At 40.6% G+C, this 24,932-nt stretch overlaps 1 protein-coding gene and 1 non-coding gene across 3 annotated transcripts in view; one reads left to right on the top strand and one right to left on the bottom strand.

The window, feature by feature from the left end:
• Nucleotides 1–2,489: 2,489 nt before the first annotated feature.
• The window catches only part of LOC149068360 (cuticle protein 10.9-like), a 230,312-nt gene continuing 207,869 nt past the window's right edge, over nucleotides 2,490–24,932 (bottom strand). Inside the window, exons 1-3 of one of the 2 annotated variants that reach the window (XM_089251691.1) lie at nucleotides 14,939–15,236; nucleotides 4,671–4,721; nucleotides 2,490–3,019 (exon numbers count right to left, since the gene is read on the bottom strand). In XM_089251691.1, the coding sequence (XP_089107817.1) occupies nucleotides 2,618–3,019; nucleotides 4,671–4,721; nucleotides 14,939–14,944 (459 nt within the window). In that variant the 5' untranslated portion in view covers nucleotides 14,945–15,236 and the 3' untranslated portion in view covers nucleotides 2,490–2,617. Of the gene's footprint in view, nucleotides 3,020–4,670; nucleotides 4,724–14,938; nucleotides 15,237–24,932 lie in introns of those variants that run through there. The other variant, XM_089251692.1, reaches the window with a different exon arrangement.
• On the top strand, nucleotides 24,406–24,479 carry TRNAS-GGA (transfer RNA serine (anticodon GGA)). Its single transcript has one exon. It is a non-coding gene; the product is annotated as a tRNA-Ser (tRNA).

Below are 24,932 nucleotides of genomic sequence, written 5' to 3'. Positions count from 1 at the left end.
GATTTGATTCTACTCGCTCTAGAATTAGGAGAGGAAGTTCCGAATGATTCGCGTGTAGTAGATCTCAAGCATATAATATCAAAGTCCTCCGGTTATGAGGAAGAATTCGTGAAAGCCCTGCTGGCTACTATTATCGGAGAAAGAGAGGGAGAAGAAGAACGAGCTAGAATAGTTGAGGAAAGAGAAGAAGAACGAACTAGAATAGCTGAGGAAAGAGAAGAAGAACGAACTAGAATAGCTGAGGAAAGAGCTAGAATAGCTGAGGAAAGAGCTAGAATAGCTGAGGAAAGAGCTAGAATAGCTGAGGAAAGAGCTAGAATAGCTGAGGAAAGAGCTAGAATCGACGAAGAAAAAGAACGATCTAGAATCGCCGAAGAAAAGGAACAATCTAGGATCGCCGAAGAAAAGGAACGATCTAGAATCGCCGAAGAAAAGGACCGAGAACGTTCGTTTGAACTTGAAAAGATGCGGTTGCAGCTTGAGTTTAAACGACTCTCGCAACAGGCAGAAGAGCCATCCGTCGCTCTCATCGATCAGCCCAAGTTTGACGTGAAGAGGTTGATCCCGAATTTCAATCCGAGTGAAGATGATATGTCGCTATTCCTAAAGTTGTTTGAAAGACAGCTAAAATTCTTGAAAGTGGAGAAGGTGAACTGGGTTGAAAGCCGAACCCTTCTCGGTACTGACTTTCTCAGTGATGCTGGTATCGTCCTGGATGTTCAGCAAGGAAAGTGGTACTTCTCTGAAGCTCCTGAGAAGCGACATCCGCTCGTCGAAAGCCCATCTGAAAGCAGTGCCCCCTGGCACTACCTGTCACCCTCGTGTCGACTTCGTGAAGATAAAGGTACCCTCCTTACTTCTCAGCAACGAAGACTTGGAAGACTTGGAAGACTTCCTTCCCGGCAAAGTTTAAGCGATGCTTCAAGCCAGGGGGAAGCCCGATAACTTTCCTCGAGCAGCGAGAACTTTATTCCTTCTCAGAAGAATCCCATAGATGCTCCAAGTTAGGGGGAGGAAGACCTTTCCTCAAGCACCAGATCAACAAGAGTGGTGATGACAGGGTATACAGCTGTAAAGGTGGCCCTGGAGAAGGCTACGAAAAGTGTCGTGTTTCAAATTCTCGCTCGACCTTGCGAGGAGGACATGCTTGCTATAACTGCGGTCGACGTGGACACGTTGCCCGAAGATGTTGGGATCAGACAGTGTGTTACCAGTGTAAAAATCGTGGTCATATTGCCCGTAACCGTCCAGGCAGCCACGCTGATAAGCTACCCAGCCCAATTGGTAAAGGAGCCAAGCAGTGTGAGCTGTTGAACTTCATTGTAGTGGAGAAGAGTTCACGAACTCTCCGCGAGTCCCAACGTAGGAATGATGTTTTGGATAAGACCATTGAAAACGTTGAATCTACTCAGGAAGCTGGAGATTTCCGAAACGGGAAGAGACAAGAACTCGTCTTGAATCCCGTAAAGCAGTACCGATTCCAAAGGGAGTTGACTCCATTACGAGATATTGAGATCGCAACCGTGGTTACCTGGACCCCAAGAGAGTGGCGTTCTTCAAAAGTGCATCCGAACCCTAGTGGGCGTCCTGAGAACCGGTGCGATTCAAGGACCGAACTTCAACCTGACACAAGAGTGTCGGCAGTTGCCCGGAGCTTCCCGTTCTGTTCGTCAGGAACTACTCCCAAAGGAAAGATGTCTCTTACTGGCACCTCGTCGAGACGTCGTCGGAGCCAGAGGGGGAGATTGTAACGAATCTATTTTCCTAGTATGGACATTTTTACTAAGTCTTTGTGGCCTTTGCGTAATGCGTTTTGTTTGAGAAGAGAACGTGAGTTGGAATGTGGCTTCCGTCCTGGAAGGTTGTCTGTTTTGAGTGTGCTTCGAAATAAAGTCTTCTTCGTTAAGCTCCGTAGTTTCGTGCTTTAATTGGACACCCCCTCCAATATCAAGAGCTTGGGGATATTCCGCCACCTCACGGAAAAGAAACGCACCTCCTACGCGACGTCCCCTTATAAGGTTATTTTTTCAGATTCTTACGGTTTTTTCACTAAACATTCCACTGGTTTTATGCTTCTATCACCGTTTCCGAGTTATTTATTTTCAAAGTTAAAGGTCCTTCGTGAAATACCCGGTACCATTGATATGGCAAGCTTTTACCTACTACTACTACTACTACTACTAAACCATACATGTACCTCGTCCATATTCCTCTGCTGAATTTCTAACGAATTGATACATGTTGGAATGTGTGTGTATGTATAGTGAACCTAACGTGAAGCTTGTTTCCGTGTAATGCTTGTGATAGTGCTGCCATCTACCACATATTTTTCGAACTAATGAGTTGAAGTGTAATGTTAGAAGCTTTCATCGTTGTAGGCCTGTTGCTCTCTGCGGCGAGACTGCATTTTTGGAGCTTTTATCTTCTGTCATGTTTTGGACGATGATGATGAAGAATATCGATTCAAACACGATAAAAACAGACAATCGTTTCGTATATAAAATATTTTATTGACGGATAATATAGAGAAAAATTTGGTACAAGAGCTTTTTTTTTTATTAGTTTCTAATTTTTTTTCCCCTCCATGTAGAATCAAACACCTTAATAATTACATTATCTATGCCCGGACTGGAACTACGACGTATCTGACACCCTGTGGCCCGCGTGGCACGTAGCGGGTTGCCGGTGCGATTACGGGCTGCCTGGCGTACGAGATCGGGATCCTCTGCGGTGCCGCGGCGGCGTAGTTGACGGCACCGGGCTGCGGGGCCGAAGACTCGACGACGACGTCGGCGGGGTTCTGGTTGGCCGTCCCGGGTTCGTTGGTGATGACGTTGGCCCGGAAACCGTTCTCGTCGGCGACGTAGTTGACGACCCTCGAGAATCCGCCGTCGATTCCGTTGACGGAGTACGAGCCCGAGACGCGGCCCGCGCCGTCGCTGGCTTCCTGGTGGCTACTGCTGCCGCCATCTTCGGTGTCGGCGACGTAGTTGAAGTTGTAAGGTATCGGCGCGTACTCCTGTCGCGGAAATGAAAAAAAAAACCGTTTTGTATCAAGCTGTGGATTCACATTATATATGTACAGGGTGTCCCATAATTTCATAAATAGTTCAAAAATCCATAAAAAAAATTGAAGGAATTGATAAAAGGGATATGTTGTTTTTTGGACCACGAAAAAATAATTCTCACGAAGTTTTTTTCTCTACTTTGGTACAGAAAAAAAAAATTGGTTGGAATTTTTGCGGTAGAGGGCGCGTGCGGTAGAGGGGGCAAGTGACTAAATATGCAAAATATACGTAAGATTAACAGCTTTTCTGTTACTGGCACTTACATTAGGTTTCCATATAGTAATGTTCTCTATAAAAATCTACAATTTTAGATATATCGTCTCTAAATTTTGCATACACAGTATACTTGACGGAACCCGACTTGAACGATGGGCTACTTCAAAAGTTCGTCAAAGCTGAGCGAATGCCCGAAATAGACAAAAAAACTATCTCGCAGCAATGGTTCCTGGGCCTCAGCAATCACTTTCGGAACACATACTTTGATCACCGTTGTTCCCTAACAAAGAGTTTCGGGCATGTACATTCCTTTACAATGGTTTGTCAATTCTTTAATCCTGCCACTATTAAGGGGCCATTCAAGTATTACGTAAGCAGATTTTCAGCCATTTTAGACCCCCCCCCCCCCATCCCTGTCAGCAAAATTTCGTGAGAAGCTTAGAATATTTCGTATCATCAAAAAGGGATGGTTGATGACGTAAGCATTATCCAAACCCCTCCCCCTTGTCATCAAAAGTGAAAAAATCCGAAACCTCCCCTCCCCTCGATGCTGGCGTAATACTTGAATGGCCCCTAAGTATAATACAGGGTGGGCAAAAAGTCCGTAGAAACTTTAAAAATGAATAAAAACCGGAAAAATAACCGAAATTGAAAACGGTTTGCAGGGTTAGCATCACCAAGGTCACGGGAATTTTTTTAGGACAGGAAAAGAAATAACTCATAAAAAAACAGCCGATAGGTAGCACTGAATTACACAAGTCAAGGAAAAGATACTGAAATAACGAACAAAATTCGTCCAAATCGTTTATTACAGCAAGCATTACGTGTTCCACATGACGACCACCACCACAGGGAATAACACATTGCAGGGGCGAGTCACAAATCCAACAAAGCTTTATCCTTTGCACTCAGCATCCTTGTTCGCGTACACGGTTTACAACGGTGAACTGATTGTGGATTAGGAGCACACACACAAGTTCTTATAACCGTCTCATTTGCATATTTCCACCGCAGTCGCTCATACCAGCGCCACCTATCGGCTGTTTTTTGCCCCGTCTTAAAAAAAAAATTCCAGTGACTTAGCGATCCTAACAGTGCAAACCGTTTTTTATTTCGGTTATTTTTGCGGTTTTTATTCATTTTTGAAGTTTCTACGGACTTTTTTTGCCCCACCCGGTACGAATTGGTTTCGTTTAGGAAACGAGATATCTCGTCAATGCCAGCGAGACGGTTAATACATATTTTTTCACGTCATCTTTTTCAGCTCAAAATTATTTTCCGATAATTTTCCCCATGGTATTTCCCATCAAATCTGCGTTATTTTAGACGTGCTTCATCCGTTATCGCATACTATTATAATTGTGCTACATGTCTAAAGGTACCTACCTCGTACTGAGCGCTTACTGCTACCACAAACACCAAGAGAGCAACTAGCACCTGCATAATAAAGGAAAAATAAATAAAAATCATTACTTGGATATGTTACGATAGATATGATAAATCGGTGGGTATATACATAATAACCGGTTATTGTGCATACTTACCAACCGTCTCGGTGAGTTTGACAAATTTATCACTTATACCGGCGAATATGCCATAATAGCCGAAGCATCGTTTGGTGAATTTGATAAATAGTTGCCCTAGTGCCCATAATGCCCTAATGCAGTGTTTTCCAAAGTGAGTAATATCGCCCCCTGGTAGGCGATGAAATGGTCCGGGGGAGGGGTGATAGAAGCTACGGACTTAGCATTGGATCCTATGGGTTCACTCGAGTTAGGGGGGCGATGGGAGGAAAGAAATTGCTGATGAAAAGGGGGGGGGGCGATGAAACAAAAAAAGTTTGGGCTTTTTTATGCCCTAGTGTAATTGGTGAATTTGATAAATATGAAAAAAATTCCACATGATTCTAGTATCTGTGATTAATATAGTCGGACCCCGATATAATGAAAACATATTTTACGATCGTACCCCGATATAATGATGCAATACATGCATGAATTGTCATGTAGAGTAGAATGTCCAAAAGTTGAGCATAATGCATAAACCACCACTCTGGACTGAACCACCACTACGTTCCGAGACGTACACAGGATCGAATTTTCGGAGGGAGGGCACACACAGGATTTGGGAGGAGGAGGGGGAGCACAAAACGCACTCCCTCTAAAGAAATTTCGAGCCACTAATCTTCTAAAAGGGTTTTAAATTTACAGAAATTGATCAGGACGACATGCAAAGGTGTTTTCTCTCCCTATGACAGGCATCTTGAACCCGTTGCTCGCGAGCTCCACGGTGCTTCCCCCCTGAATTACCCAGAGTGCACCGATTTCGTGCTCGCGAGCACTTGATCAACTTTTCAATTAAGAACGTTTGTGGAATTTCATTCAAGGATTGAAATCATCGTAATTTCATGAGTTCGTACGTTAAACTCACCGTAAGAAGGGTGCTCTTTTTTTTTTTTTTTTGATGGTAGGTACGAGCAGTGCTCGCGACTGGGGAAAAGGTTGAAGATCTCTGCCCTATGACCATGTCCCACCGAGTCATACGGGGAAATCCACCAAATATAGTACATTGTATGGGTTTGTGAATAGTTTCTAAAACTTTTTTGTTCATAGTCTCCTGACCTCTTGAAAATGTTTTAACCTCGTCACCCACCCCCCCCCCCTTCCTGAGTGACATCCTACGTTGTATTCGTAACTACAGTCGTCCCCCGGTATTCGCGAGTTACGTTCCGGGGTGGGGTTGGGGGGGGGGGTAACCGGAAATACCGAGAGTCCGCGAATAACACAAACCTTTGTTTTTTCAGACATCTCTCGTTTATATCTGCTTTGTGCAGCAGAAGCCATAACTTACAGCGTCGGATTATTAATTATTGTGCAAATTAACTGTGCATTTAATTAATTCAGGGGGGGGCCCTTGAACCGTTTCAGTCGTGACCCAAAATCAGGCCCGTAGCCAGAAATTTCGTTTGGAGGGGGGGGGAACCAAAGTGGTGATAGAACAATAGACTTGACCATCTTTTATCCCTTTTTTCGGTCACTTTCTCACACGGGGGGACCAGACCCCCTAGTCCCCCCCCCCACTCTCGCTAGGGCGTTGACCCAAACCATGATAGACTTGGCGACCCATCGGGCAGTTTTTAATTACAAATTCTTAAATAAATATTTCTCATTAACGAAATTTTTTCAGTCTTTGAAATTAATGAAATGGTCCATGAAAATGGCCCGTGGGATCTTGACAGATGGGTCAACGGGGCCATGCGAATCAAACAGGAGGTTCTCGAATAATTGAAAATTTTCACTACTTCTCTAAAAAAGGATTTCTTTCTTAAATTTTGAATTTTCGTTTAACTCTGGGATTTTTTTTTTCTCTCTCATTAGTTTCAAGTTTTATTAGTTTCCAATTAGTTTTTATCGACTTTTTATCACTTTTCATTGATTCTGAAGAAACTTTTCATTGATTCTGAAGAAACTTTTCATTGATTCTGAGAAGAAACTTTTCATTGATTCTGAAGAAACTTTTCATTGATTCTGAAGAAACTTTTCATTGATTCTGAAGAAACTTTTCATTGATTCTGAAGAAACTTTTCATTGATTCTGAAGAAACTTTTCATTGATTCTAAAAAAACTTTTCATTGATTCTGAAAAAATTTCCCACTGATTCTGCAAAAAAACCCCTTTTCATTGATTCTTCCTTTTTTTCCAGCTTCTCGTTCTAGAAACTAATTATTTCGTTTCCCCGATATCTCTTTCTAAATTTTTTTCCCTGACATCCCTTCCTAGATTTTTTTCCCTGTGTGACATCCCTTTCTAGATGTTTTCCCTGACATCTCTTTCTAGATTTTTTTTTCCCCTGTGTAACATACATTTCTAGATGTTTTCCCCGTGTGACATCTATTTCTAGATGTTTTCCCTGTGTGACATACATTTCTAGATGTTTTCCCCGTGTGACATCTATTTCTAGATGTTTTCCCTGTGTGACATACATTTCTAGATGTTTTCCCCGTGTGACATCTATTTCTAGATGTTTTCCCCGTGTGACATACATTTCTAGATGTTTTCCCCGTGTGACATCAATTTCTAGATGTTTTCCCTGTGTGACATTCATTTCTAGATTTTTTCCCTGACATCCCTTCCTAGATTTTTTTCCCTGTGTGACATTCATTTCTAGATTTTTTCCCTGACATCCCTTCCTAGATTTTTTTCCCTGTGTGACATTCATTTCTAGATTTTTTCCCTGACATCCCTTCCTAGATTTTTTTCCCTGTGTGACATTCATTTCTAGATTTTTTCTCTGACATCCGTTTCTAGATTATTTTTTCCCTGACATCACTCTAACAATCTAGATTTGCAGAATTTTTAAATTAATTCTTATCCTCCATTGACGTTCGAAACATTAATATTAAAAAAAACAAAACAAAATGGAGGGACCCATAATATTTCCGCCACATATTGTTTTTATATTTTTGTGCATATTTAAATGAGTAGAATTAGTGGTAATTATTTCAAAAGTTTTTTTAGACGTCACCTTGGGACCCTTTCCTTGTTAGATGGATTTAGTTATCAGCATTAATTGATTATTTTTTACCCTTTGTGGTTTTTTTCAAGGCACTTCGTTAGTGCAGTTCGTACTTTATAGCGCCTCCCTCCTGATAAGGAAGGCCAGTAGATGTTTGTCCAGCTTATGAGTTCTGCTAAAAAGCCTAATTTACAGGCAATCCCTGCTATCGTAAGGGGCCGTTGTAACGAGCGATGCGCATCCATGGTGAGCCCACAAAAAGTTAAGGCTATCCTTCGGTGAGAAATGTACAAAAAAAACGTTAACATTTTTGGGTCCAAGTAACTCCAAGTTACGGTATGTTTTTCTTTAATGTGAGAACATAAAATACTTATTGTAAGACCCAGGCGCACCGAATCGCTGCTCGCGAGATATTTACGGTGCTCCCTGTGGGGAGGTGTAATTTTACTTTTCATTTGAGTAAATAAATACTCCCTCTGGGAAACCCCAGTACGGCGGATCATATTCACAGGGTCGGAATAACGGGCCGTTCAGGTATGACGTGAACAAATGTTTAGCCATTTTGGACTCCCTCCCTCCCCCCCTTGTCAGCAAAATTTCGTCATCACTGCCCCCTACCCCTTAACGCATATTGATGAATCAGAAACGTACGTGGGTGGGTGGGGCATGGGGGATCGTGCACCCCCCGCCCCAGATGAAAAAAAAATTTTTTCACTACAAAGAACATTTTTAAAAAAAATCAAAATTTCTAAAGAAAATACCTTTATATGTTATTATAATCAATTTCTGTTAATTTCAATGTTATTTGAAGAACTCAAAATTTCTCATTAAGAAATTCATTGTGACCCACCCTTTAAGCCATATATGGTACGCAGACCAAATATGGACCTGAAGGTTATCTAATGTGGCTTGCCCCTTCAAACCTAATTTTGTAAGAATGACACATTTACAAATCGCTTAAATGACCCGTGGCACATTTACAGATCCCTGAAGTAACCCGCTACACAGTTCCAGAACACTTAAACTATCCATGGCACATTTAGAGATCCTTGAGTGACACGTGGCGGAGTTTTAGAACACTTAAGCGGCCCCCAGTGCGGTTCTACATCACTCAAGTTACCCGCGGAACATTCCCAGATTACTTAAGTGATCCGCGGCATAATAATAACGGATCACTTGAGTGATGCGTGGCACAGTTCCAGAGCACTTAAGCGGCCCGGAAACATTTCCAGAGCACTTGAAGGATCCGTGAAACATTTAGAGATCACTAAATTGGCTCTGTAAGGGAACTTATCAATAGGGAGAATGTTAGTTCAGTTGCTCAATAACTATCGAAAGGGGGGTTTTTTTCCCCGTTTTTGGGGCGTTTTTTCCGATTTTGGGGCACCGAATAAGAGATGGCATGAAGAATATTTCATTTTTTTTTTATAAAGGTTGGTTGGTGACGTCATCTAAAAAGCATGATCAAGCATCATCCAAACAACCCCTCTTTCCTTGTCAAGCAAAGTCAGCAAAGCGGAAACCCCTCCCCCCCCCCCCATCGGTGCTGACGTAATACTTGAATGACCCCTAAGTAACGCAAAGATGGACAAAGAGTCCGCTCTCCTTTATCCCTTTCGGATCCCTGGGGCAACAAATGTGTTGGTTGCTTTTTTTCGCACTGTAGAATTACTATTAGTATTGTGTTATTTTTTGACATCAGTTATTTAGGCTCCGACTTAAAGGATTTTGTACATTTTGAGCTAGAAATATGCTGATTATGAACAGAGGGCAGCATTCTGTTCTAAAGTTGAATTGTCAGGGTGTTTTTATGATGGCTTCCAAGAAAAAGTGCCTCCGGGAAAAGTGGGATTTATAACATAAAATTTAGCTTTAAAGTTCTAAAAAAAATTGTATTTAAAGATGGATATATCCTTCATCATCTTGGCTGAAAATTTTTGATCGAAGTCAATTATTTCTTCACAAAAAAAAAAATTGAAAAGAAAAATGGAGCTTGGAATTGTTGGATATCTGAAATAACGTCAAATCAACATACGACGTGAAAAACATTTCGACTCACAATCTCGCCAGGCTTCTTGCAACAGGAGACGACGTTTGGAAACAGCCACACAGATCTAGAGACACCCGATGCACGTCACGATCACAGCATGATATCCAGAAAATAACAGTTTCCTTAGAAATCGCTATGTTATAACGAAATGTCGTTATAAAAGAATTCGAAGTTTTTGCATAGTTTTTTTTCCTACGTTAACTTATCTGGGGGAGGGGGGGGGGGAGGATTAGAAAGAAAAGGAAATGCAAGAAAAGTGACCTCCTGAAAATTCGAGATGAGATGAGAAAAATGGCCGATAAAACCGAGAAATTTATCTTCGTTGAGAAAACGGAACGGAATATACTTATCAAAATGACGCACGGAGTGACACGCCAAATCAACACACTAATAACATGGTCAACCAGGGGGCTATATCATAAGAGCTGTTTCATGATTCGCCAGATTCGGTACAAGCTGACGTCATGCGTGACGTCACTCTCCTGCGGAAGCGAGTGCGCTGACTTTGCTACCCTGTTAATAGGATTTTTATGACCTAAAAACCGACAGAATATGCTTCTCCATAAAAAATGCGTTTATGCCATTAAGAACTAAAGAAAAATATGCCGTAAAAACCTAAAAATATGCCTTTATAAATAGGCTGACCATATTTCCTTGAGGAAATGACGGGAAATCGCTAATCATTGTCCACACACACACACACACATAACGATGGATATGCAAATAAATTCCCCATTTGGGTTAATCTCGCCGAAAAGTCGCCAATCATTGCCAAAAATGATGCCAAAGATAAGAAAGATCGTCAAAATCGTCGAAAAATTGCCAGTTATGGAAGGGCATTGTATAATATTTTATCATGTATATATATATATATTGTTTGTAATTGCATTTTTAATTGGGTTGCTGTATTTTCGAAATATATGGCATCCATATTTGTTATGGGCATCTTTTTCCTCAGCCACTTCGTTGGGCATTTCGCCTGTTGTGGCGTTGTTTTTTTTTGTATTTGTGTTTGTATGAAGCTAGTGAAGAGTGTGAGAAAAATCGGGAGAAAAATCCCTCTTCATCTCTCTGCTGAAACATGCAAAATAATGCTCTAAAATGAAAATATGTCTCAAATTACAAAGATAGTCTCAAATACGTCTTAAAATTACTGAAAAAAATACCTTCAAATTACTGAAAATAGTAAAAAATGGCTTAAAATTACGAAAAATAGCGAAATATGCAAAAATTGTTTTTAAAAAATGCAAAGTCATAGAAAAATCAAAGTCCTTTGAGAACATTTTCTCGGATCCATTTCAGCGAATTGGGTTCATAACCCCCCCCCCCCTCCCTCCTTCCCGAGGGTGTGACTGACAGGGTCCGAGGCAATTACCATTACTTTTTGTTTTCTTGCTATACATTCGCTGTAGAAGAGTCCGTGAAAAGTCTGGCGTGGGGGGGGGGGGCAAAGATCTCTCCCCTTGGAGAGAAAGAGAGAATTCGTTACTATTAATACAACTGCAACACAAATACATAGGAACCAATTATCTATATATATAAAATTGATTTCCCGTGTGTGTGTTCTCCATACAAATCTACAATTTTAGATCGATCGTCACCAAATTTTGCATATATACCAAATGGGACCCGACTTGAACGATAGGCTACTTTAAAATTTCGTCAGAGCAAGGCAAGTGCCCCAAACGGGCAAAAAAACTGTCGGGCAACAATGGTTTTTTTCGGAAAGTTTACTTTGGTTACCGTGGTTCCCTAGCAATGCGTTTCAGACGTGTATATATCTTTACAATGGTTTGTCACTTCTCTAATTCTGTTAGCATATGTATATGTATAATAGTTTATGCCTTTATAATGGTTGACCACATTTTCAATACTCCCAGTGATGAGGCGTTTTGAATAGACGTCATAATCATCATCAGCATCGTTTTGAGGGACAGGAAAAGGGTGATCCTCATAGAAATCAATGTTAAAATTGCCGATTTTACTAAATTTGGTGGGGCTTTCTGTCACGTTAATAATTTTAAAAATTGTATTGAATTCTCGATTTTTGAGATATATTGAGTTCGCTTAGAGATATACGAAGCCCAGGAGATTAGACATGAAGTAATTATCCGGACCTACTTTTGAGTTGGATATTTATGTAATACCATATTGATTTTCTACTTTTTATGTATCTCTTCTCAAGCATGAAAATTAATGTCTCCGTATCGTCTTTTAATATTCAACTGCATAATTTCTCATATAGTTTAGGTTGCATTAAAATCAATCATTGGTCCGTAAAGTACATCGAAGAAATTCCACAGCTTTAATTAAGCATTTTTGAAGCTGAAACAGGCAGAGATGGATAACTTGAAGTTCAAGGGGTGGGGGGGGGGATCGAAATACTTAGCGTCCTTAAAAAAGGGGAAAAAATATATTAATTTCTACGTTTATTTAAATCTAGTCGCGCAGGAAGTCGCCATATTGGTTAACTTGGACACGGTTTGCATGTCCCTCAAAGAAAGAGGGAGAATGCGCGCGAGCCGGTCTCTCATTTGTAAAAGTCTCTCCGCAGACAGCACAGACAGACCCACGATACGATACTATTACTTTACCTCACGCCAACTCCGGTCATATATCGCCATACGGCAATTTCCAACCAGAGGAGTTGGGTGGGAAATGAAGGCTCCATCCATCGGTGGGCGCCCCAGGTTCGGTAGGTAAAGAACCGGCTTCTAACGTTCTATGCCCGGATTTGAACCCATGGACCTTGATGTTAACCTTCATAGTGGAAGACGCGCTTCTTGCCACGGCGCCACTCAGGCACAATAGCAGAGGCTAGGGTGACCCAATGTCTGTCGTTCGAATTACTTGCACCGTCAATTCCTTTTGCGCAATAGCAGGGACTTGAGCGACCCAGTCTCTGTCGTTCGAATAGCTATGGCAGGATCGATCAGGTTTCTTTCAGAGCCTAGGTCGAGACCTCCCCTGAGCAGTCGCAGTGGCCGCGTCATGTTCGGTACATCTCCCTCTCCGCGCCGCAATTGGTCTGTGCTATAAGTCCAACGGCGGTTCCCAAAATCCCCGCGATTGGGAACCACCGTAACTGGGCTTACGGTCACCCAAGCTGGCTGCTATATGTTCAGGAAGCCAAGGCATCGGGCGAACCGAGAATCGGCCCCGCTTAGTCAGAGGAGCCGGCGAGATGCCATACGATTGCGGAGGGAATCAATAATCTTAGCCGAACACAATACGATACTGGCTTAGCGTGAAAATATTCAAGCATTGCCATCTTTACTTCGAAAAATGTGAGGCAGATGGCGGCATGGACACGAAACAAGCGCAACTCGACAACATAGATACTTAGGGCCACCCATACACCCAGAACACGCATTCCGGCACGAGTCGATTCGTTATAAATTCCGTACAGGAATGTGCACGCGGTGCATGTACGGTTAAGTAGCGGTGTTTTAAAATAGGAATTTTTGATGTGGGGGGGGGGGGTTCAAATTTAGTCCAACTTATGGGCTACTTTGATCAAAAATGAATTTCATGAAAATATTGTATGAAGCGGATTTGTTATATCTTTTAAATAACAAGTACAAAGGCCACAACAGACAAAATGCGCAACGAGGTGGCCGAGAAAAGACGCCCATTAAAAATATAGAGTAGCATATATATATATCTAAACCAGTTATATTCCCAACGAGGGCGTTAAAGCCCCCCTCGGGGGCGATGGAAAGTTCCAGGGAGGGTCGATTACCCTCTACGAATACGTTTAATCGCATTTGTTTTCAAACGTGTCAATCGGGTTAGAAATTCACGACCCCCGGAGCAAAGCTATTCCATTTATTCACGACCTTACTGGAGAAGAACTATCTGCGGTACCACAACCCAGAATTGCGCCTTATCAATCGATACTGGCGCCACCTCCCCATTGTACTAACCCCCCATTAATATAACCCATTGTCCATTTCATCCATCCCGTTGAAAATTGTAAATAATCCCCGCGACATCCGCGCTCTTCTAACGTAAACATTTTCACACGTGTGACGTTAAGAACACGCGCGGCTCCTTCCCCGGACCCCCTCGACCCAAGTCAATGTCCATCTATAAGCATGGTGTCCAAAACCTTACATCGTATACTCTAGCCCAGGACGAATTGAGTCCCGGGAAAGTTTAAGGATCACTTTAGGAGAACGCGGAAAGATCCGCTGAACAATGTTCAGGAAATCTAAGCAGCTCATTAATAAGAATACCCAGATCGGTGAACCTAGTTCAGCGGTTCTCAATCGGTGCTCCGCGGCGACTCAAGGGAAATAATATAAATCAGCAAATTTGGTACTTTAGACGAGTATCTTGTCGACTTGGGCTACCGCGCGCAGCGACCCTAGTTGCATCCGGAATAATAACACCATTCGACTCGTCAGTGAAACGTGGGTTGTTCGAAACACAATGAGCGACCATTCACCACTAGCCAACACTAAAAGACATGCTCCATTCATTTTCAATCCTGTTTAGGTTGGCCTGTAGCAGCTTCCCCCTATCGCTTTGATTCCCGGCATCCCCCGATAGCTTCGCGTCATTTGCGAATGAGAAAGGTTTGAAAAATCTAAAAATTACCTTAGGCCGAGATTACATTATAAAAGTTTTACAAAATTTCATTTATCAAACTTGAAAAATGTAACCGATAAACGCATCGGTTGCATTTGAGTGAATATAACCGATGCACCTATTAGTTGAATTTTTCAAGTTTTATAAATGAACTTTTCCCAAACTTTTATATCGTGTAATTCCGGACTTAAAAATCTCAGTATCATTTTATTTGTTATTTCCTAGCATATACATAACGCCGGGATTACAATATAAAAGTTTTAGAAAAGTTCTTTTATAAGACTTGAAAAATGTGACCAATAATCAGTTGCAATTTGTTCGAATGTATATAACCAATATGCTTATTATTTGGATCTTTCAAGTTATACAAAAGACCTTTCATCAAACTCTTATAGTGTACTCCCAACCTAAGAGATCAAACAGAAAGTTTTATAAAAGTGGGCCAAAGTGAAACCCGTGTTTACGGTACGTACAATAGAGTGATATAATAACTCACCTTCATTTTTTTTTTTTTGGAATCGAGTCGGCTTGTACTCTGCAGAGACTAAAAATATTAGCACAAAATGGACTTCGCGGACAGACAATCCGGTGCTGTCGGTTTTTATATCTGTCTCCGCTCTGTTTTCGTTCGAGACTTGAATATTGAATCACACAAGTTGGGAAAAAACACACACTCACACACACACACTTGTAAGATTCACTTTTCTTGGATGATAAGTGGAGGTCACAACGTCTTTTTGCCCAACCAACCGCTGTTTTAGAGTTGACCTGATGGCTCATTAAAATCAAAGAAACATCTACAGAAATCTCTTGCATCCGCCACAGGTACCACAAAGGAAAATTATTTCTCTCACGTTCCACGGAAAAATCATGAAGAAAAAACAACTGGTCCAATGGAGAAACGATTTGGTTCAAGAAAGGAAAATGGTTATTTAGATTGTTATTTCTTTTAAGGTGACCATATATTTCACGATGTCCTGTCAAATACGTCCGCGAGGTTATGGGATGGAATAGCCATTATGATATATATATATATATATATATATATATATATATATATTTTTTTTTTTAGACATATATTTAACTGTAATATCTGTCTATATTTGGGTCCAAGGTTATTATGATGCACAATCAAATATATCATACGGTTGTTTTTTTGTATGATCATAGTCCCGTATTACTATGTCATTGATGGTGGCTTTTGATTTAATTGGTGCATGTAATGAATACGTGTGAAAAATTTATGTCATTTTCCTAAAGGTTCGTTTAGAGTCGTTTGGTGCATGGGAATTGGTTCATTAATTAGACGTTGGTCTGTGGTTATGAACCGGTTTTTGAATCTGGTGTAGTTTTCAAACTTTTGCTTTGTGCTGATGTGGGTTTCCGAGCCCGGGAAATTCACAGGCAACAATTCGTCGACGAAAAGGTCACCAAAAAGCATCATCAAAATTCATCACCACGTAATTCACAGGAAGGAAAATTGATGGAAGGGGAAATATACAGACAATATGCGTCATCAACACATTATGCGATAGGAATGAACACTGACAACAGTTCGCCATAGAGAGGTCGACTGAGTCGATTAGCAAGTGAAGCCAGTATATGAGTCGGTGAGCAAATGAGTGATGAGTCAGTTTAACGGCCGTATTCACCAACTTAGTTTAAACTACAATGGCAGGTGGAAGGATTGAAGTTCGAAACGGATTGGTTAAATTGGGGATTTTAACCAATCCGTGTCGATCGCTATTCCTTTACACCTACGATTGTAGTTTAAACTGTGTTGAATACGGCCGTTAGCCAGGGAGTAAGTGAGTGCACAAAGAAATCTATATATATAAAATTGATTTTCTGTCTGTCTGTGTGTGTGTATGTTCTCTATACAAATCTACAATTTTAGATCGATCGTCGCCAAATTTTGCATATATATACCAAATGGGACTCGACTTGAACGATAGGTTACTTTAAAATTTCGTCAGAGGAGCGCAAGTGTCCCAAATGGGCAAAAAACTGTCGCGCAACAATGGTTTTTGGGCCTCAACAATCACTTTCCGAACTCCGAACGTTTACTTTGGTTACCGTGGTTCCCTAGCAATGCGTTTCACACGTGTATATGCCTTTACAATGGTTTGACATTTCTTCAACGCTGCCAATGCACGTATAATATTTATGCCTTTATAATGGTTTGTGCCCCATTTTCAATACTCCCAGTAATGAGGTTTTTCTGAATGACGTCATAATCATCAGCACCACTTTGAGCTTTGAGCCGCTGTGGTGGTCGAGTGGTCATAATGACGGACTCGCATCGTGAGGATCCGGGTTCGAACCCCACCGTCGCCATAGTGGTGGTCGGCTGAAGTTGGTTTCCTGTGGTTCCCAACTGCGAGGCGCAAATGCGAGCCGATCTCCCCATTGAAAAGTCTCGCCACAGAGAGCAACAGGCCTACAACGATTAATTATTCAATCATTACACTTCACTTATAGTTAGAAAAACTGGTGGCAGACGGCAGTACTACATATAACAAGCATTACACAGAAACAAACTTCACGTCACGTCTCACTGCACGTACACACATTTCCGCATGTACCAATTCGTTAGAGGTTCCGCAGAGGAATATAGACGAGGTACATGTGTGGTATAGTAGTAGTAGCACCACTTTGAGGGTCAGGAGAAGAGTGATCCTCATAGAAATCAGTGTTAAAATTGCCGATTTTAATGTAGAAATGCTGAAATTTGGTTGGGGTTTTTTTGTCACATCCATAATTTTAAAAATAGTATAGAATTCTCGATTTTTGAAATATTGAGTACGCTTAGAGATATACGAAGCCCAGAAAATTAAATATGAAGCAATTAGCCTGACCTACTTTCGAGTTGGATATCCATAACATTGATTTCAACTTTTTATTTATATCTTCTCAAGCATGAACATTAATGTCTCCGTATTGTCTTTTAATATTCAACTGTCTAAATTCATATAGTTTAGGTTGTTTTAAAATTAATTATGGGCCCGTAAAAAGTACATTGAAGAAATTCCACAGCTTTAACTAAGCATTTTTGAAAGCTGAAACAGGCAGATGCATAACTTGATGTTCAGGGCAGGAAATCGAAATACTTAGCGGCCCTTAAAAAAAGGAAAAAAAAAATAATTTCTACGTTTCTTTAAATCTAGATTTGTTTATTTCATCAGTCGCGCAGGAAGTCACCATATTGGTTATCACGGTTTGCATGTCCCTCAAAGAAAGAGGGAGCTATCACGTGATCCAAAAAGCCTCATTAAAGAAAACCCGGGCAGCACCGGGTATTATAGCTAGTGTAATTATAAAATCAAGTCCATGTTTTTCGTATAAGATCATGGTCCGACCAACTAACTCATTCTCGTGGTGGCATTTGATTTAACTGGTGCATGCCGCGGATCACTTAGCTAATCGGGGAATGTGCTGCGGTTAACTTGGGTGATGTCGAACTGCACTGGGGAGAGGGTTGCCGCTAATGTGCTCCAGAACTGTGCCCACATGCACCCACATGCAACTCAAAAAAAAAAGAAGAGATCTTTATACGTGCCACGGACCGCTTAAGTATTCTGGAACTGCGTCGCGGGTCACTTAAGGGATGTGTGAATGTGCCACTCAAATGCCCTGGAACTGTGCTGCTGGTCACTTAAGCGATCTGTAAATGTGCCGCTTAGTTCATTTTTACAAAATTAGGTCTGAGGTGGCGGGCCACATTAGATAACGTTCAGGGCCACATTTGGTCCGCGGGTATTGCATATATGGCTTAGATTGTGGGTCGCAATGGGATTCTTATAGAGGAATTTTGAGTTAGCCTCTTCACCTTACCCTTCAAATAACATTGAAATTGACAGAAATTGATTTTATAATAACGTATAAACGTATTTCCTTCCGAAATTTAAATTTTTTAATGTATTTTTTTTTACATTAAAAAAATGAATTTTTGATATTCTGAGGGGAGGGCGCACGAGCCCCCTACGTCCCCCTACCGCGTACATCTCTGATCCCAATATGCGTCAGGAGGTAGGGCAGTACTGACGAAATTTGGCTGACAAGAGTGCGGGGGGGGGGGGGGGTAAACATCTTGTTGACTTTCACTCACAAGGGGGTGGGGAGGGGTTTCAGAAATGGCTAAAAATCTGCTGATGTAGTTCTTGAACGACCCCATAAGGTCCTGGAAGAGAAGAATAAAACTTACGTGATTTTCGAAGTAATATAAAAAGTATTGTTGCAACCGGTTATTTTTGGCAAACCAAACACTCCGCCACTCGTGTCGTCTTGCTATCGTTTTGCTCGTAGTAACCAATCTGCTGCGTGCTAATGCCTCTTTCGTTACTAAGAATGTAAGGTTTGTAAATACGTGGCCCGGGGGCCCATGATTGTGTTAAGACAGGCCTCATTGAAGGAGAATCATTGAAGGGGGACTGTCTTAACAGAATCATTGAAGGAGGACTGTCTTGACAGGATCATGTGGACTGTCTTAACAGAATCATTGAAGGAGGACTGTCTTAACAGAATCATTGAAGGAGGACTGTCTTAACAGAATCATTGAAGGAGGACTGTCTTAACAGAATCATTGAAGGAGGACTGTCTTAACAGAATCATTGAAGGAGGACTGTCTTAACAGAATCATTGAAGGAGGACTGTCTTAACAGAATCATTGAAGGAGGACTGTCTTAACAGAATCATTGAAGGAGGACTGTCTTAACAGAATCATGTGGACTGTCTTAACAGAATCATGTGGACTGTCTTAACAGAATCATTGAAGGAGGGCTGTCTTGACAGGATCATTGAAGGAGGACTGTCTTGACAGAATCATTGAAGGACTGTCTTAACAGAATCATTGAAGGAGGACTGTCTTAACAGAATCATTGAAGGAGGACTGTCTTAACAGAATCATTGAAGGAAGACTGTCTTAACAGAATCATGTGGACTGTCTTAAGAGAATCCGGGCCCATGATTCTTACAGTCCTCATTGAAGGATATGCCCAAACTATAATCTGCCGTGGGCTAGTTTTTGAAAATGAAGAGTTTAATTCGCATTTTGACCAAAGCTTACTAGTACAGAATCGTACACAAGGGTAGAGCAGCACGGTGCTCGTGATCAACGAGCAGTGAATGACTTGGTGAAGTGGTTCTCCACCGACTCTCTAGTAGTCATGGGATATTCTGGGGGGGGGCGGCATTGGTGAAAATCAAGTAAAAGGGGAGTCCATGTGACAGGTGATAGAGTCTGCGACTCAGTGATAGACCACACAGACCTCTGAAAAAATGCATTCAAATGCAATATATGAAAATTGTGAATACATTTAGAAACCAGTAAAAACTATTCCAAGAGCACCCATAGGAGCAAGGCTGGCCTAAGGGTAACGGGATAAAACATAGTATAAATTTACGAAGGCATCAATTTATCAAGTAGGAAATATCCTGAATGTGGGGGGACTTGGAAGTCGCACATCTTCAGCGAAGGCAGATATCTTCAGCTGGAACGGCTCGGAGGCAAACGTCTTTAGGTCTTCATCGGTGAATGAAGTGGAGGCATCTTCAGCTGTGAATGAAGCCAAGGGAGATATCTTCAGCTGTGAATGAAGCCAAGGGAGATATCTTCAGCTGTGAATGAAGCCAAGGGAGATATCTTCAGCTGTGAATGAAGCCAAGGGAGATATCTTCAGCTGTGAATGAAGCCAAGGGAGATATCTTCAGCTGTGAATGAAGCTAAGGGAGATATCTTCAGCTGCGAATGGAGCAAAAGCATGCATCGAATGGAGCGAAGGCACACATCTCCAGCTTTTCAGCTAGCTGTAAATGAAGCGAAAAGGCAGACATCTTCAGCAGCGAGTACATATCGCCATCTTTCCAGCTGTAAATGGAGTGAAGTCGCACATCTTCAGCGAAGGCAGATATCTTCAGCTGCGAATGGTGCGGAGGCAAACGTCTTCAGGCCTTCAGCGGTGAATGAAGTGGAGGCATCTTCAGCTGTGAATGAAGCCAAGGGAGATATCTTCAGCTGTGAATGAAGCTAAGGGAGACACCAGCCGCTGTGGTGGTCGAGTGGTTATAGTGACGGACTCGCGATGCGAGGATCCGGGTTCGAACCCCACAGTGGTGGTCGGCTGAAGTTGGTTTTCTGTGGTGCCCAACTTCAAGGCGCAAATGCGAGCCGATCTCCCCGTTAAAAAGTCTCGCCACAGAGAGCAACAGCCCTACAACGATAAATCATTCAATCATAACACTTCACTCATAGTTAGAAAAACAGATGGCAGCACTACACATAACAAGTATTACAGAGAAACAAAAAACTTCACGTCAGGTTTCACTACACGTACACGCCCGCGTGTACCGATTCATTGGGAGTTCCGCGGGGGGGGGGGGTGTGGGCGGGGTGAATGTGTGGTGTAGCAGTAGTAGGTAGGGCCTCCAAAAAATGGCTCGGGGATCCATGATGTTCTTAAGTCAGCCACCTCGTTGGGCAATTTGCCTGTTGTGGCGTTGCAATTATATATTTGTATTTGTATCTTCAGCTGCGAATCGAGCGAAGGCACACATCTCCAGCTTTTCAGCTGTAATTGCAGCGAAGGCAGACATCTTCAGCTGTGAATGGAGCACAGGCAGGCGGATCCGGAACGATGTGGAAGTATCAATTTCATTCTTTTTTTTTTCAATCGAAACAGAAAACAAGTAGGCCTACGATTGCTAATCGCAAAAAGAAAGTTTTGCAACCCAAATTTCGTGTGACATATTTTTTGCAAACGAAAGCTATAATAAACTGTCAAAATTCCAGTATGATTCCATATCTCATGAAGAATAGAAAAATTCAATTTTTATCATAATTGAAATTTTTGTGAATAATCCAGTCAACATGTAATTTTAAATGTAATGCAATTTTTATGTAATTTTTCAATAATCAGTCAACATGTGATTTTAAATGTAATGCAATTTTTATTTAATTTTTCAATAATCAGTCAACATGTGATTTTAAATGTAATGCAATTTTTATTTAATTTTTCAATAATCAGTCAACATGTGATTTTAAATGTAATGCAAGTTTTATGTAATTTTTCAATAATCAGTCAGCATGTAATTTTAAATGTAATGCAATTTTTATGTAATTTTTCAATAATCAGTCAGCATGTAATTTTAAATGTAATGCAATTTTTATGTAATTTTTCAATAATCAGTCAACATGTAATTTTAAATGTAATGCAATTTTTATGTAATTTTTCAATAATCAGTCAACATGTAATTTTAAATGTAATGCAATTTTTATGTAATTTTTCAATAATCAGTCAACATGTAATTTTAAATGTAATGCAATTTTTATGTAATTTTTCAATAATCAGTCAACATGTAATTTTAAATGTAATGCAATTTTTATGTAATTTTTGTGAATAATCAGTCAACATGTAATTTTAAATGTAATGAAATTTTTATGTAATTTTTGTGAATAATCAGTCAACATGTAATTTTAAATGTAATGCAATTTTTATGTAATTTTTGTGAATAATCAGTCAACATGTAATTTTAAATGTAATGCAATTTTTATGTAATTTTTGTGAATAATCAGTCAACATGTAATTTTAAATGTAATGCAATTTTTATGTAATTTTTGTGAATAATCAGTCAACATGTAATTTTAAATGTAATGCAATTTTTATGTAATTTTTGTGAATAATCAGTCAACATGTAATTTTAAATGTAATGCAATTTTTATGTAATTTTTCAATAATCAGTCAACATGTAATTTTAAATGTAATGCAATTTTTATGTAATTTTTGTGAATAATCAGTCAACATGTAATTTTAAATGTAATGCAATTTTTATGTAATTTTTCAATAATCAGTCAACATGTAATTTTAAATGTAATGCAATTTTTATGTAATTTTTGTGAATAATCAGTCAACATGTAATTTTAAATGTAATGCAATTTTTATGTAATTTTTCAATAATCAGTCAACATGTAATTTTAAATGTAATGCAATTTTTATGTAATTTTTGTGAATAATCAGTCAACATGTAATTTTAAATGTAATGCAATTTTTATGTAATTTTTCAATAATCAGTCAACATGTAATTTTAAATGTAATGCAATTTTTATGTAATTTTTGTGAATAATCAGTCAACATGTAATTTTAAATGTAATGCAATTTTTATGTAATTTTTCAATAATCAGTCAACATGTAATTTTTTTTTTTCTCATCTTAAACCCTCAAAAATGCTCTCCCGCTTCCCCAGTGTTTAAGAAACACTGGTCTTGATCGAGATGCGATTAACACTTGCATTACCAAGCATATCAAGCTAGATGATTAGGTTGCTAATAACGTCATCGTGACTATGTAAACGGCAGTCTTAAAGAAAATGGCATTTAAAGACCGCGGGAGGAAGAAAAGCAATTCAGAGCACGTCCATTTGCATATGCAAAGTAAAAGTGTTTACGAAATTAATATCATTATTTTCCATAGTATTTATATGAGGAAACTATGTCTAGACATTGAGAAATGCTACCAAGGAAAGTCAAGGTAGTTGCTTGACAAATGCTGATAAGTGGAGCCCTTGGGCAAGTTTGATTCCATCATCCGGGCAACTGATAAGGCTGATATATGCGGTGGAAATTTAAATGGTGGGGCGGGGGGGGGGAAGGGAAATAACGTTTTAGAGCTCAGTACCAGGCCTAGTAAGAACGAAATTTATGTTACGCTAGTTAGTCAAATTTGGGACGCATCGCCGTGTGACGTGAATTGCTTGTTAAGGACAGTGGTTGTTTTACAGTGCAACCCGCCTCACTGAGGGGTTCCAGAGAATTTTGAATTTCTGAAATTATCAAATCACAACGTTTTCCTAAAGCAGAGGGTTCCAACGCTTCAGTTTCGGTGGAACTACGAGAGCTCACAATGGGACTTTTGATGGGTTCGAGACAGCTAGTTCTACGGAAACCCTTCAAAAAATATGAATATAGATATTTTTATTCCAACTATATATTGGAAATTTTTAAAGCTTTACACACCGCAGAACCTCTTAAAAGCTCTTGTGGAACCCCAGTCGGAAAACTTATGTCCTAAACCAGCGGTTCTCACAAGTTGCTCATCAAAGTTCTCACCCATCCACAGTTACGCACGCTCCACAATGGCGCCGCATTGATTGGCGAACCCTTTCAAAAATGCCCGGCATTTCGCGGACGTTTTCAGCTGCGCGTCAACGGCCGTCTCGTAGACCATGGCTTTCAGGGTCCCTCCACAAGATGTAATCTTTAGATACACCGCTGTCTAATCCTTAAGGGTATGCAGGTAACTTCATAAATCGGACGCCGCCATCCTATTCGGTACAGATCTGACTGAGCGAGACGGAAATAATTCCCGAATCGAGAGCCGGCAAAGCCAGATTCGAAAGGTGGTGCCAACCCTCTTAATGTCCGTCTTGCGGTTTATGCTAAGGCTACAGAGCTATAGCCTTTAACCACAGGGCTTAGTACTACAAAACGGCAGCACCAAGCTGAAGCTTCGGCCGACTGCATCAATCTAGAGAAGCCTACAAAGGTTTTTAACAGCTGGAAAAAGAGAAAATTCAACTGCCCCTGCAGGGAATCGAACCCACATCCTTTCACTTTCCGGGTGAACGCCATAGACCATTAGACTTTCTTTCAAACCGAGTACAACTCAGGTCTCTCACCATCGATTTACTACCTAGTGAGTTGTGCCGTAAGTGTAACTGTGTGTGTGTTTATAGCTAACAGTCTGAGTGCGTATGTAGTGTTGTGTTTGTTTTTTTTCTAGTGTCGCCATTTATATTTCACAAGTGAAGTGAGTCATGAGTTATGATTGAATTACATTACACCACTGTTTGTAGGTCTGTTGCTCTCTGTGGCGAGACGTTTTAAAGGGAAGATCGGCTCGCATAGACCACTAGACTGCAGAGGCAACGAATATCGCAATCTCCAATGGTGGAAAAATTAAGATATTCGTTGCCTCTGTAGTCTAGTGGTCTAGGGCGTTCGCCCGGAAAGTGAAAGGAACTGGGTTCGATTCCCCGCAGGGGCAATTGAATTTTTCTCTCGCTTTCCAAAAAATATATCTTCTCATCCAACCAGCAGTTAAAAACCTTTGTATGGATAGGGAGTGGGAGTGACATCATTCTCGGATAGATAAGCCTAGCCTATCAACAGTAAGGTAAAACTAACCTGTTTCACGACGATCCCTCCCACAAGATGTAAAAAAGTATCGCTAAATAAAGAGTTTTCCCCCCTTAATTATATTGGCTTGTCATTTCTGCATCTTCGTTTATCCTCCAACTTATCAGGTTGGGGGTGTACATTCCTATTGTGGCTATGTTTTGTCTTGGTGTTTTCTACCTCCCCTAATAGAAGTTTGTACTTTGAGTTTTGAATCACCCTGTATATTTTTGCACTTGCATCCAGCCTGGCCCAATACGTTTCAAGGTTGGTCATGGGCGAGTAGTGTGGGCTCTCTCCAACATCAGCAATGATGGCCAAA

This window comes from Pholcus phalangioides, unplaced genomic scaffold (genome assembly GCF_987345545.1).
Source record: "Pholcus phalangioides strain wild (caught in Gottingen) unplaced genomic scaffold, Ppha-v1.0 ptg000027l_1, whole genome shotgun sequence".
In the NCBI taxonomy this organism is placed as follows: Eukaryota; Metazoa; Arthropoda; class Arachnida; order Araneae; family Pholcidae; genus Pholcus; species Pholcus phalangioides.
Note: the sequence above shows the minus strand (reverse complement) of the source record. Positions and strands in the feature narration are given on the sequence as shown.